We start from the raw sequence: 12809 nt of genomic DNA, 5'->3' as shown, positions 1-12809 counted from the left end.
TTTGCTCTGTAGATAGTTCTTTCCAAAGGATGGTCCTTGGGTGAAGTCGTTTCGCACAGATTCTCATTTTCTTTCTCTTTACTGACACAGAGCTCACAGTTCATGCATGTCAGAAAAGGGATGAGTGGTTTGATAGGTCTTGGTGCTGTGAGATATGCGTGGTATCAAGAGAGACACAGACTCAAAGAAGTGAATTTGAAAACCTTTATTTACCAAGGTTCCTTGTTTGGTGTAATGCCTAATTGGCTCCAACTCTAATGGGATGGTTCCCTTAACTGATGCTTCTAAAGGCCGTTTATGTCTGATAGTCCAAAATAAGAGTCCGTCTGTGTCTAAACCTATGCTTGCCCTCTCTCTTTACAAAAATGTGAAAGGAAGTCTTTGAAAGGAAGAAAACAGTGGTTCAACTGGAAATAGGAAACCAATGTTGTTTTTAGGTGGTCTTCTCGCCAGGTGTAGAGTTTGTCTATGTCACAAAAAGGAGTTCAATCAAAAAGGGCCGTTTGTAAAACCTCCTCCACTAAGCCCTTGCAATATTCTCAAATACCTTCAGCGTCTTTGGTTCGTTTGGGGTTGCCTTTCCCAAGCTTCAGCTTGTTCAAGTTCCAAACACCACAAAAGAAATAGAACAGTTCCTATTGAAACTTCTCAGGGTTCCCTTCCCCAAGCTCCAATCCTTTCAACACTACAAAACAAGTCTCCAACTTGGTTAGGCCTCTCAGGGTTCCCTTCCCCAAGTTTAGGCCCTTTTGGTTTCAAACAAAAGTTCAGCTTGTCAGGATCTACCATTCCTTTCAGTTCTTCCACAGATACTTCATTTGTGTGGTAGAATCAGAGACTTTCGAAACAGCCTGGTTCTTGGCTCCTCCTAGGCGTAACCACTCCGAACTGTAACCCTGTCTCTTTATTCCTTGCTCCTGCTTTTAAACCTTTCACCTTCAGGTGCTTCCTGCACCACTAATTGTTCTTTTTTTCTCATGCACTTTTGCACATTCCTTTGCTTTCTTATCATGCCTCTCCCGCACCTTACATACTTTATTTTCCCTTAAAGTGCACCCTTGGACTTGTTTGTTTCTTTCTCATGCTTCCTGCACACTTGACACACTGTCCTCTCTTTACTTGGCACTCCTAGTCTTCATTCCACTTTTCCTTCTTTGCACATTGAAATTACTCTTTCTCTTTCACTTTACTTTTCTTCCGCGCCGCCAGCGCAGCTCCCTTCTTTCTATTTCTCGAATTCTGATTATCTCTTATACTTTTCTGTCCTTCGTAGACTTTATCTCACTTTTCCGCTCCGTGCCGCTTTAAAACAGTGGGCCTCATTACGAGTTTGGCAGTCCGGTAATAACGGTGCCGGTAAGGTAATACCGGCATCCATTCCTGGGCCGTAGTATCACAACCCTAGACGCCAGTCCTACCGGCATCGACAAGGACCCGCTGTGGCGGTGCACCACCATACCGGTATGCGCGCGGTTGCCGTGCCCGTAATACCGGCATGCCGCAAGGAAGAGGACATCACGAGACGCACGGACATGCACATACGGTAAGTAGGGCCACCATGATGCCGTCAATACCGGCATCGCGGATCACCCGTTAATAGGAAACTGCTGTGCACCCAACTGCCACAGGTGCACACAATTAGCACAGGTGGAGGCAATGGAGCCAGGCCCTGCACAAAAGGAGCACACCCAAACACCACACCCCTTCCAAGACCAAAATGTTACCACTTGCACTCGCCATACTGGAGCGGGAGGACATGCCTGCACTGCTACTCCTTGAGCAGGCAGTACAACAGGCAACACAGAGGAGACGCAGGAGGAGAAGGAGGGTGAGACTGGGCCAGCAAATCCCACCAGTGCAGGCAGTTGTACCCCACAGGCAGCCACTAATTCCACGTATAAAGGCCAATCCATTCAACTTCACCCCAGCACAGATCCACACCCTGTACCGCCTGGACAGGGACACCATCACCACCATAGTGGAATTAATACACGAGGACTTGGTCAGCCTAATCAACATCCGCACTACCATCCCCCCTCTGCTGAAGGTGGCATCTCTGCTCCACTTCCTGGCCACAGGCACCTACCAGCACGCAGTGGGCCAGCTGCATGGCATCTCACAACCATGTTTCTCTGGTATGCTAAACCAACTGCTGGATGCACTCCTAAAGCATGCAAGGGCCTACATATCCCTACCACGGACACCACAGGAGTCGAATGACACCAAAATAGCATTCCATGCACTGGCAGGCATGCCCAATGTAATTGGTGTCCTCGACTGCACCCACGTGGAGTTGGTAGTCCCACATGCCATGGAGGTGGGACTACCAACCAGAAGCTATACTACTCCATCAATGTGCAGATGGTGTGTGATGCCAGCAAGATGATAACACATTGCTGTGCCAGATACCCAGGATCCACGCATGATGCTATGGTGCTGCGGAATGTTGGGTGTCCTGACCCACGTTTAAGCTATCCTGCTACAACATTTGGTGCTGTGGGCTTAGGAAATTCAAGATGGCGGAAAACCCACATGTGCGCTGAAATCCAGGAAAGCTGCGCAGTTTGTGCGCCCACCAAAATGGTTGCCTCACTTGCCACCCACCAGTGCGAGAATGAAAGGCCGGGTTGCCATGAGGGAAATGGGTTGCCAAAGGAAAAACAGTAGCGCCGGTTAGCTTCAAAGCGCTTTAAAACCACCATGGGACTACCCGCACAGTAGTCTGAAACCATTGGGAATGGCAATGCTGATTGCCAAATGCAACCTAGAAGTGTGGGGAATTCATTTCTTAAATCCCAAAAATGAGTGCAGTACCAGTACTCACCACTATCCAAAAGCCGGCGTTTTAAAACCACTCTGTGTGTTTTTCTGAAGGCAAGCAAAATGCCTATTTCAAACCTTGCAACATGTGCAAAATATTCACTGAACACCAGCAGACATTTGGCAGAATGGAGTTTTGTGTGCCTACAGAATCTGGGAAATGAAGATCATAAGACAAGGTTTATAACAAGACTGGCTGAGCTGTGGATTGCAGCAGTTTAAGTTGCACTGGATTTAAAGACACTAAAATCAAAAATGTTTAGATTAAATGAGTGACCTATGTTTGGTGTCACATGCCTTTGTAACTGTTGAAATGTCATAGTTTTGCACTTAGAATCAGCATTCTAGCTGCATGTGTAAAATTACAAGTTGTTTTAAAAGCAACAAAAAGTTAGCTGAAGGTCTGGCTTAAGGAACTTGATTTTGCCTAGCAACTACCCATCAGCAGTGAAACCTGAGTCACCACTGTGTTCCCAGGCCAACCTTCCTTTTGCTGCCCAGGATAAGGATATGCCATCTATCTGATAATTGAATTTCCTGTGCTCTGCCAGAGAGTGAACAAAGCCCTCTCCACTCAGGCAAAGGTTTTTTATTACCGCAGTCGTAAAAAGTGGCTTCCTCCTGGAGAAGCTGGGAGGAGCACTGCCTGTGAGAAGCAAGCTGGCTTGGCAGAAACTGGAAAGACTGGTTTCTGTACCATGTGACCTGAAAAGACACACCCCTGCAGCAAGGATATGGTTTTATAAAAAGGGGGATAATTCATAGAGCGGACATGTGAAAATTTTATAAATGATACCATAATTCTTGTGATTTTTCTGCCCACAGTTTAAGACGTGGTAGGAACCGGTGGTATGTTCGGGGAGGTTTTAGCGGAAAAGTGGATATTACTCTAAATGTGTGCATGTTAAAAATCTGAAACTTCATCAGTTAATGTCCCTACCCCCTGCACACATGTATGTAAAGTTGGGTCCATGTCGGAAATTGAAAAAGCAGTTAAAAAGTGAAATATGTGCCAGTTCTGAATGCAAGCTCCCAGGAAGAGCAGAGTTTGAACAGGGGATACCTCCTGTAATGCATGATGGGTGCATATGATTTTAAAACAATATGTACCTCTGCAAATATGTATTTGTTTCAAATCTAGATTTGTGTGTAAGTTGACAGGAGGAGTGGACTTTCTGCAGGCTGTAAAATGACATCAATCTGACTCACAGTTCAGTTTGCCAATCAAGCGGAGGAATGGAAGTTTGACCAATTAGAAGCTGAGAGAGAGGTAGGGTCAGTGATGCTAGAACACACCCACATTCTAAACACATAAAAGCAGACAGACAGGACAGATAGGGGTTTTCATTTTTCATCTGCCGCTGAAAGCTCTGCCGGAAAAATCCATACTTACCTCCATCAAACTCCAGAAAGCCAAACTAGAGACTTCAATCTATCCAGAGCAGAGAGACCCAAAGAACCGGTGCCTAGCAGAGACCAGACCCCTAAGAGCAGTTCCAGAGGCCAGGCGCTGTGAGCAGAACCCGGAAAGACCTGACCAGACTGAAGTCCGTGACCAAGTCGCTTTCCTGTTCAAAATCTCTTGTGAGTACTTAGCAAAACTCAGAACACATCTCTTAGTTTAAATTCATCTAATTCAATCTATTTAACCTAAGTAGAACTGCCTCCTAGCTGTCACCTGTCATTCTAGCTGCAAAAATTTGTCACTTGTCATTTTGAAAAAGTGTGCGTTTAAAATTTACAAAACCAAAAACGACCTTTACTAAATTACTCATATCTCCGCAACCGTTTGGGCTAGAGACTTGCAATAACTTTCATTTGGAAGCTGAGATCCCAGGCTTTTCTAGGACCCCAAAACGGTAGAGATAGTCCTTGCGGTTCCTTTGTAATAGCGCTCGGCGCATCCGCGAATTTTACCGCGATTTGCAATTTCTTCACATGTAAAAACTGCTGCTGTTTGCTTTCCATTGGCCAGAAATTCGTTTAACCTGCTAACTATCCCTGCATCATTGCTAGTGTGAGCCTGGACTAATATTAACTAGATACCACTCACCCTGAACCTCTATAAGGGAATTAAAAGCAAATTTAGCATATTTCTCATTCATTGCCAGCACATATCCAAGCATTGCCTGTGTTTTCAAAACTCCTATCTGTTTTCTGTAAGCTTGCTGGGATTGAACTGAATTACAGTTGATTGCATTTCTGAGGACTGTGTGTTTTCCTTCCATTTCCTTGCATTGCATAAAGAGGGGGGGAGGGAATAGCCCGAGAAAAGTGATTACATTGTCTGGTTGAATCATATTGCGTATTTTCTGTACTGCATTCATTGCATATTGCATCCACCTGAGCTACATAAAGCATCCTCTACCACATTATACTTTTGTTCCTATTTACCAGTGTGCTACCTTATCCATTTCAGGTCAACTCATTAGTCATTATAAAGAAGTGTGCTAGTGCCAGATTCTCCGTTGTTAATATTTACCATCTCAGATTAAGTGTGATATTCAATTATTAATTTATTATAAAGTGTGATATATATATTTTAATTTATCAAATAAACCTTTTAAACTTGCAAAACAGAACTACTTCTTGGCTCAGTGGGGTCAGGGGGATTCCAAGAGAGGGGTGTTATACAAGGGTAGTCATCCAGGACGCATGAACTGGACCTAAAGATATATCAATAAGGGTTTTCATTCAGTATTCTAGACTAGGCGTTAACTTGGCTGTAGTGCTGAATTGAATCCTCTTACAAAGTGGGGGCTCGAGCCGAGACGTTGGGTTAGATTTACCATTTGTGCAGATCAGACAGAGGTAGCCACTTCACCAGTGAAGTAATGACAAAGATGTGGGAGATACTGGGGGTCAAAAGGAAGTTGCATATTGCTTATAGACCAGCTTCTTCTGGGGCAGTAGAGAGATATAACCGGACAATTGTGAGCATATTAAAGAAGTTTGTGGCAGATTCTGGGCCAAGTTGGGATATCCGATTACCTCTGGTCCTAATGGCTATCAGATCTACCCCTTCATCTGCAACCAAAATGTCACCATTTGAGTTGATGACTGGGCGCAAGATGGTGCTTCCTCAGCATTTGCTCTATAGGACCCAAGAGCAGACACTGATAAATGCCTCCACTACTCATGAGTATGTAGAGAATTTAAGGAAACACCTTCAACATGCTTTTGCTTATGCTCAGCGGAATCTAGAAAGATCGGCTGATAGCATGAAGACCCATTATGACCTGAAAACTTCCAGGAAGGAATATCAGGTGGGAGACCGGGTCTATCTATACAACTTCCAAAGGAACCAGGCCAAGCAGCGCAAATTTTTGCCTACATGGAAGGGACCCTTTGAGATCGTCGATAAGATCTCCCCTGTGGCCTACAAGATCCGCATCCCCAAAGGCGGTTCGGCAGAGGGGGAAGACAAGTGGGTCCACATAAACCAGTTGAAATGTTGCCATCCCAGGCACACGCTGCAACAACTGGAGGAATCCTCTGGAATCCTAGCAGGCACTGTCTCAGACTAATTCAGTTCCAACCATAAAACATACCACATCTAGTCTCTAAAATATTGTGATTTGCATGAAACTGTCTCTTAGTTATACTGTTTTTTTTTTCTCAAAATAAGAATGTAATGTTTCGTTATGATAAAATGCATATGCTGCCCCACTATCTCAACGGTGGTGGAAAAACGTCTATGAATAGGTATTGCCGCTCTTCCTTTGTCGTCCTAGGAGAAAGAAAACCTTGAGACGGGCCAAGGAGGACGATCCGGAGACCGGGAGCTGAGACGCAACGGGCTCGGGGTACCGCCCAATACTCCCATCAGGACCGGCGAGGAGAACCGATCGATCAGTACCGGATGGAGAAGAAGATGCTGAACTGTGCCATCTACAGAAGAGGAAGAAGATTATGCGGACAGACCGGTGCATGGGTCAAAACCCTTGTGCACGCGACTCCCCATCGACTCAAATTCAAAGTGCAGTCGCGTGGGGGGGACTTGTTGGGTGTCCTGACCCACGTTTAAGCTATCCTGCTACAACATTTGGTGCTGTGGGCTTAGGAAATTCAAGATGGCGGAAAACCCACATGTGCGCTGAAATCCAGGAAAGCTGCGCAGTTTGTGCGCCCACCAAAATGGTTGCCTCACTTGCCACCCACCAGTGCGAGAATGAAAGGCCGGGTTGCCATGAGGGAAATGGGTTGCCAAAGGAAAAACAGTAGCGCCGGTTAGCTTCAAAGCGCTTTAAAACCACCATGGGACTACCCGCACAGTAGTCTGAAACCATTGGGAATGGCAATGCTGATTGCCAAATGCAACCTAGAAGTGTGGGGAATTCATTTCTTAAATCCCAAAAATGAGTGCAGTACCAGTACTCACCACTATCCAAAAGCCGGCGTTTTAAAACCACTCTGTGTGTTTTTCTGAAGGCAAGCAAAATGCCTATTTCAAACCTTGCAACATGTGCAAAATATTCACTGAACACCAGCAGACATTTGGCAGAATGGAGTTTTGTGTGCCTACAGAATCTGGGAAATGAAGATCATAAGACAAGGTTTATAACAAGACTGGCTGAGCTGTGGATTGCAGCAGTTTAAGTTGCACTGGATTTAAAGACACTAAAATCAAAAATGTTTAGATTAAATGAGTGACCTATGTTTGGTGTCACATGCCTTTGTAACTGTTGAAATGTCATAGTTTTGCACTTAGAATCAGCATTCTAGCTGCATGTGTAAAATTACAAGTTATTTTAAAAGCAACAAAAAGTTAGCTGAAGGTCTGGCTTAAGGAACTTGATTTTGCCTAGCAACTACCCATCAGCAGTGAAACCTGAGTCACCACTGTGTTCCCAGGCCAACCTTCCTTTTGCTGCCCAGGATAAGGATATGCCATCTATCTGATAATTGAATTTCCTGTGCTCTGCCAGAGAGTGAACAAAGCCCTCTCCACTCAGGCAAAGGTTTTTTATTACCGCAGTCGTAAAAAGTGGCTTCCTCCTGGAGAAGCTGGGAGGAGCACTGCCTGTGAGAAGCAAGCTGGCTTGGCAGAAACTGGAAAGACTGGTTTCTGTACCATGTGACCTGAAAAGACACACCCCTGCAGCAAGGATATGGTTTTATAAAAAGGGGGATAATTCATAGAGCGGACATGTGAAAATTTTATAAATGATACCATAATTCTTGTGATTTTTCTGCCCACAGTTTAAGACGTGGTAGGAACCGGTGGTATGTTCGGGGAGGTTTTAGCGGAAAAGTGGATATTACTCTAAATGTGTGCATGTTAAAAATCTGAAACTTCATCAGTTAATGTCCCTACCCCCTGCACACATGTATGTAAAGTTGGGTCCATGTCGGAAATTGAAAAAGCAGTTAAAAAGTGAAATATGTGCCAGTTCTGAATGCAAGCTCCCAGGAAGAGCAGAGTTTGAACAGGGGATACCTCCTGTAATGCATGATGGGTGCATATGATTTTAAAACAATATGTACCTCTGCAAATATGTATTTGTTTCAAATCTAGATTTGTGTGTAAGTTGACAGGAGGAGTGGACTTTCTGCAGGCTGTAAAATGACATCAATCTGACTCACAGTTCAGTTTGCCAATCAAGCGGAGGAATGGAAGTTTGACCAATTAGAAGCTGAGAGAGAGGTAGGGTCAGTGATGCTAGAACACACCCACATTCTAAACACATAAAAGCAGACAGACAGGACAGATAGGGGTTTTCATTTTTCATCTGCCGCTGAAAGCTCTGCCGGAAAAATCCATACTTACCTCCATCAAACTCCAGAAAGCCAAACTAGAGACTTCAATCTATCCAGAGCAGAGAGACCCAAAGAACCGGTGCCTAGCAGAGACCAGACCCCTAAGAGCAGTTCCAGAGGCCAGGCGCTGTGAGCAGAACCCGGAAAGACCTGACCAGACTGAAGTCCGTGACCAAGTCGCTTTCCTGTTCAAAATCTCTTGTGAGTACTTAGCAAAACTCAGAACACATCTCTTAGTTTAAATTCATCTAATTCAATCTATTTAACCTAAGTAGAACTGCCTCCTAGCTGTCACCTGTCATTCTAGCTGCAAAAATTTGTCACTTGTCATTTTGAAAAAGTGTGCGTTTAAAATTTACAAAACCAAAAACGACCTTTACTAAATTACTCATATCTCCGCAACCGTTTGGGCTAGAGACTTGCAATAACTTTCATTTGGAAGCTGAGATCCCAGGCTTTTCTAGGACCCCAAAACGGTAGAGATAGTCCTTGCGGTTCCTTTGTAATAGCGCTCGGCGCATCCGCGAATTTTACCGCGATTTGCAATTTCTTCACATGTAAAAACTGCTGCTGTTTGCTTTCCATTGGCCAGAAATTCGTTTAACCTGCTAACTATCCCTGCATCATTGCTAGTGTGAGCCTGGACTAATATTAACTAGATACCACTCACCCTGAACCTCTATAAGGGAATTAAAAGCAAATTTAGCATATTTCTCATTCATTGCCAGCACATATCCAAGCATTGCCTGTGTTTTCAAAACTCCTATCTGTTTTCTGTAAGCTTGCTGGGATTGAACTGAATTACAGTTGATTGCATTTCTGAGGACTGTGTGTTTTCCTTCCATTTCCTTGCATTGCATAAAGAGGGGGGGAGGGAATAGCCCGAGAAAAGTGATTACATTGTCTGGTTGAATCATATTGCGTATTTTCTGTACTGCATTCATTGCATATTGCATCCACCTGAGCTACATAAAGCATCCTCTACCACATTATACTTTTGTTCCTATTTACCAGTGTGCTACCTTATCCATTTCAGGTCAACTCATTAGTCATTATAAAGAAGTGTGCTAGTGCCAGATTCTCCGTTGTTAATATTTACCATCTCAGATTAAGTGTGATATTCAATTATTAATTTATTATAAAGTGTGATATATATATTTTAATTTATCAAATAAACCTTTTAAACTTGCAAAACAGAACTACTTCTTGGCTCAGTGGGGTCAGGGGGATTCCAAGAGAGGGGTGTTATACAAGGGTAGTCATCCAGGACGCATGAACTGGACCTAAAGATATATCAATAAGGGTTTTCATTCAGTATTCTAGACTAGGCGTTAACTTGGCTGTAGTGCTGAATTGAATCCTCTTACAGGAACTCCTCACTACCCTGCTAGATGGAAGGAGATGTCGTACAACGTGGCTGGCTGCTGGGTGAGTCTGCCCTCTGGGCCATGGGAGAGTGTTGGGGGGGCGTACATGCATACGCAAGGAGACTGCCCTCTGTGCCATGGGAGTATGTTTTGAGGGGGCGTACATGCATATGCAAGTAGACTGCCCTCTGGGCCATGGGAGAGTTTTGGGGGGGGTGTACATGCATACACAAGGAGACTGCCCTCTGGGCCATGGGAGAGTGTTGTGGGGGGGCGTACATGCATACGCAAGGAGACTGCCCTCTGCCCAATGGGAGTGGCCTCAATGGGGTGTCTGGACACTGTCCATGCTGCCAAAGACTGTTCCCATAATCAACCAAATATGATGCATGACAGACAATGGAGTCCGACGCACTCTGGCTGCACACCAATGTGTAAATGTTGCACACACAATCAGCACACACCCTAGAACATGTCCACCAGACATTACCTGACCATGCCCTCAGCACCACAACGCACCATCACATGTCCATGAAGCTGAAAACACATGACCGCATTGAAGCACCTCGCAGTACAAGCATTCATGAGTGCGCAGTATCAATTCCACCTCAGGTATTTCCGCTGTCACTGCCCCTCCCCGACAGCAACACTGCATAACACCATGGCAACGGTATCAGGTAATATTATCCCCATATATATGGTCGCCGTAAATAATATTGCTGTGAAAATGTTGTGGCGATATTTTATGGGTGACCATATATATGGGTACAGGGGGCAAAAAAAAGAAAAAAAAAAGTTTGGGGGTTGCGGGGGTGTCCCCCGCATGTTCCATGCAATAATGTCGTCACAAAAATGTTGCCATGCAAAAATATCGCCGAAAAATGGCCGTTGGCGACATTATTACATGGAACCATGGCAGCATGTGCTGATAAAAAAATTGCAGCAAACATGCAACAAGGATGCATCAAAGTAATCACATCAAGTAGCGAGAAACACCTACATCGGTGCGATAGGCGTGGGCATTGCCCACAGAACATGAGTACCAACATGCAAGTCGACACCATGCGTCATCTAAGGTACTCTACCCAACACTGGCAGACACTACCAACATTCACATTGTGCCATTTAATGTGACGATTGTGTAGACGTCGAGGGGCACGTGCATGGCGTCTACAATGACCCATATGCATCATAGTCTGAACAAGCAATATCATGTAGTACAGCAGCCTAGTGCATCAAACATTGCCCAACATGGATCTGGAGTCATGCCCTGCCACACAGCCCTCACGTGTGTGTACATCATAGACCTTGTCAATCCATCTGGGTGGCTGGTGGTTCCAATGTCAAGGTCCCTAAATCATGTACGTCACCCAAGGCCAGCACCATGGATTGGCAAGTACTGTACAGGGCAGATAGTTGTGCAGATGTGAAGTCAATAGCTGCCATCAACGGAATACTGCATGTGAACATGAACGATGTACAGGCCGAGCACATATGGAAACTGAGCAGTATCCTTAAACATACCTTCTTCTGCTCCCATGCATGCAGGTGATGCTGGCTATCCCCTGAAGGCGTGGCTCCTCACCCCTGTCAGGAATCCGCAGAACAGGCAAGAAGAGGACTTCAATCGTGCCCATACACGCACACATGTGGTCATTGAGCAGACCTTTGGCCTGTTGAAGGCACAGTTTTGCTGCCTCAGCAGGTCGGGTGGCGCCCTCATTTACGGGCCTGAGAAGGTGGCCAAGATCATCATGGTATGTGCCATGCTGCACAACATGTGCCTCCGGCGGAACGTACCCCTGCCACCTGACATGGACCAGCCATCACCAGGTGAAGTTGAAGGAGAGGAAAGAGTAGATGTTGGACATCGGCCAGGATGCGATACACTTGAGGGACGTGCTGTGCACCAATCGGTCATCGACCAATCATTCTGATGTACTGGGATGAAGAGGGTGCCATGTATGTGGGACACTGGGCACTGGGTGTGGGGGTATATGGGCACAGTGCACTGTAAAGCAATAAATGGACACACACCAAAGAAGCAATGTCCACTCATGTGAGGTATTTTACACAACGGATGTATTTAAGTGATGGTATGGACCCCTTCCTCGTCGCCACTATGAAGTGCTGATGCAGCCGTCTTACCTATTGAGCTTGTGGCAGCGGACTGTGAGCACTCATGGTCATTTTCCGCATATGTGGCCTCAACCTGTGTGGGTTGTGTCTCCAGGGGTGCAGGGGCAGGTGTCTGCTGGTCCTGTTTAGGTGGCTGCGTGGCTGGTTGGGCACTGTTTGCTGACTTGCGTGGCACTTGGACCATCCTTGTTCCCCTCGACGTGGATGGCCTGGTGCCATCATCTTGGCCCCTGGGCCTTTTGGCTGGTGTCGTGGCTTGTGCAGTTCCATCACATTCTTCGGTGTCTGCATCCGTACCTGTGGGGGACAGAGAGAGACAGGGCATCAGTGATGGTGATGCTTGCATCATGCATGCATTGGTCTTTGTGCAGTTGGCACCATGTGATTAACTGCATGCCTGTTTTTGCGGCAGGCTGGGTACGTGCAAGGTTGGGGGGGGGGGGAATTGCCATCCCTCATGTGTTCACATGTTCACCATGGTCTCTGCTGTGGGGCCTATGGGTGTGTTGTATCTTGCGTGCTGTGTGACACGTGCAGTTCATCTGTGTGTCGGGTGTGTTTTTGTGTATGAGAGCAGCATGCAGCACGCATTTGGATGAGATAGTGGTGGGGCCAGCATCTCTACAGGGATATGTGTATGTGTGTATGATGGGCCATGTCTTGGCTCGCATCACTGTCACATTTGTTGGTCAACTGTGATCATTGGTTGTCAGGTGTTTGTAG

At 45.7% G+C, this 12809-nt stretch overlaps 1 protein-coding gene across 6 annotated transcripts in view; it reads right to left on the bottom strand.

Annotated features, from left to right (window-relative positions):
• GHDC (GH3 domain containing) overlaps window positions 1-12809 on the bottom strand; it is a 410758-nt gene that overhangs the window by 137805 nt on the left and 260144 nt on the right. For 2 of the 6 annotated variants that reach the window (XM_069634465.1, XM_069634466.1), the window contains one exon: window positions 12013-12383. The exons of the other annotated variants lie outside the window; for them this stretch is intronic. In XM_069634465.1, coding sequence (XP_069490566.1) covers window positions 12096-12383 — 288 coding nt within the window. In that variant the 3' untranslated portion in view covers window positions 12013-12095. Of the gene's footprint in view, window positions 1-12012; window positions 12384-12809 lie in introns of those variants that run through there. 6 annotated transcript variants of the gene reach the window in all.

Source organism: Ambystoma mexicanum, chromosome 13, assembly GCF_040938575.1.
Source record: "Ambystoma mexicanum isolate Mex_15411 chromosome 13, UKY_AmexF1_1, whole genome shotgun sequence".
NCBI classification, from domain to species: domain Eukaryota; kingdom Metazoa; phylum Chordata; class Amphibia; order Caudata; family Ambystomatidae; genus Ambystoma; species Ambystoma mexicanum.
This window is presented reverse-complemented; position numbering and strand designations above follow the sequence as displayed.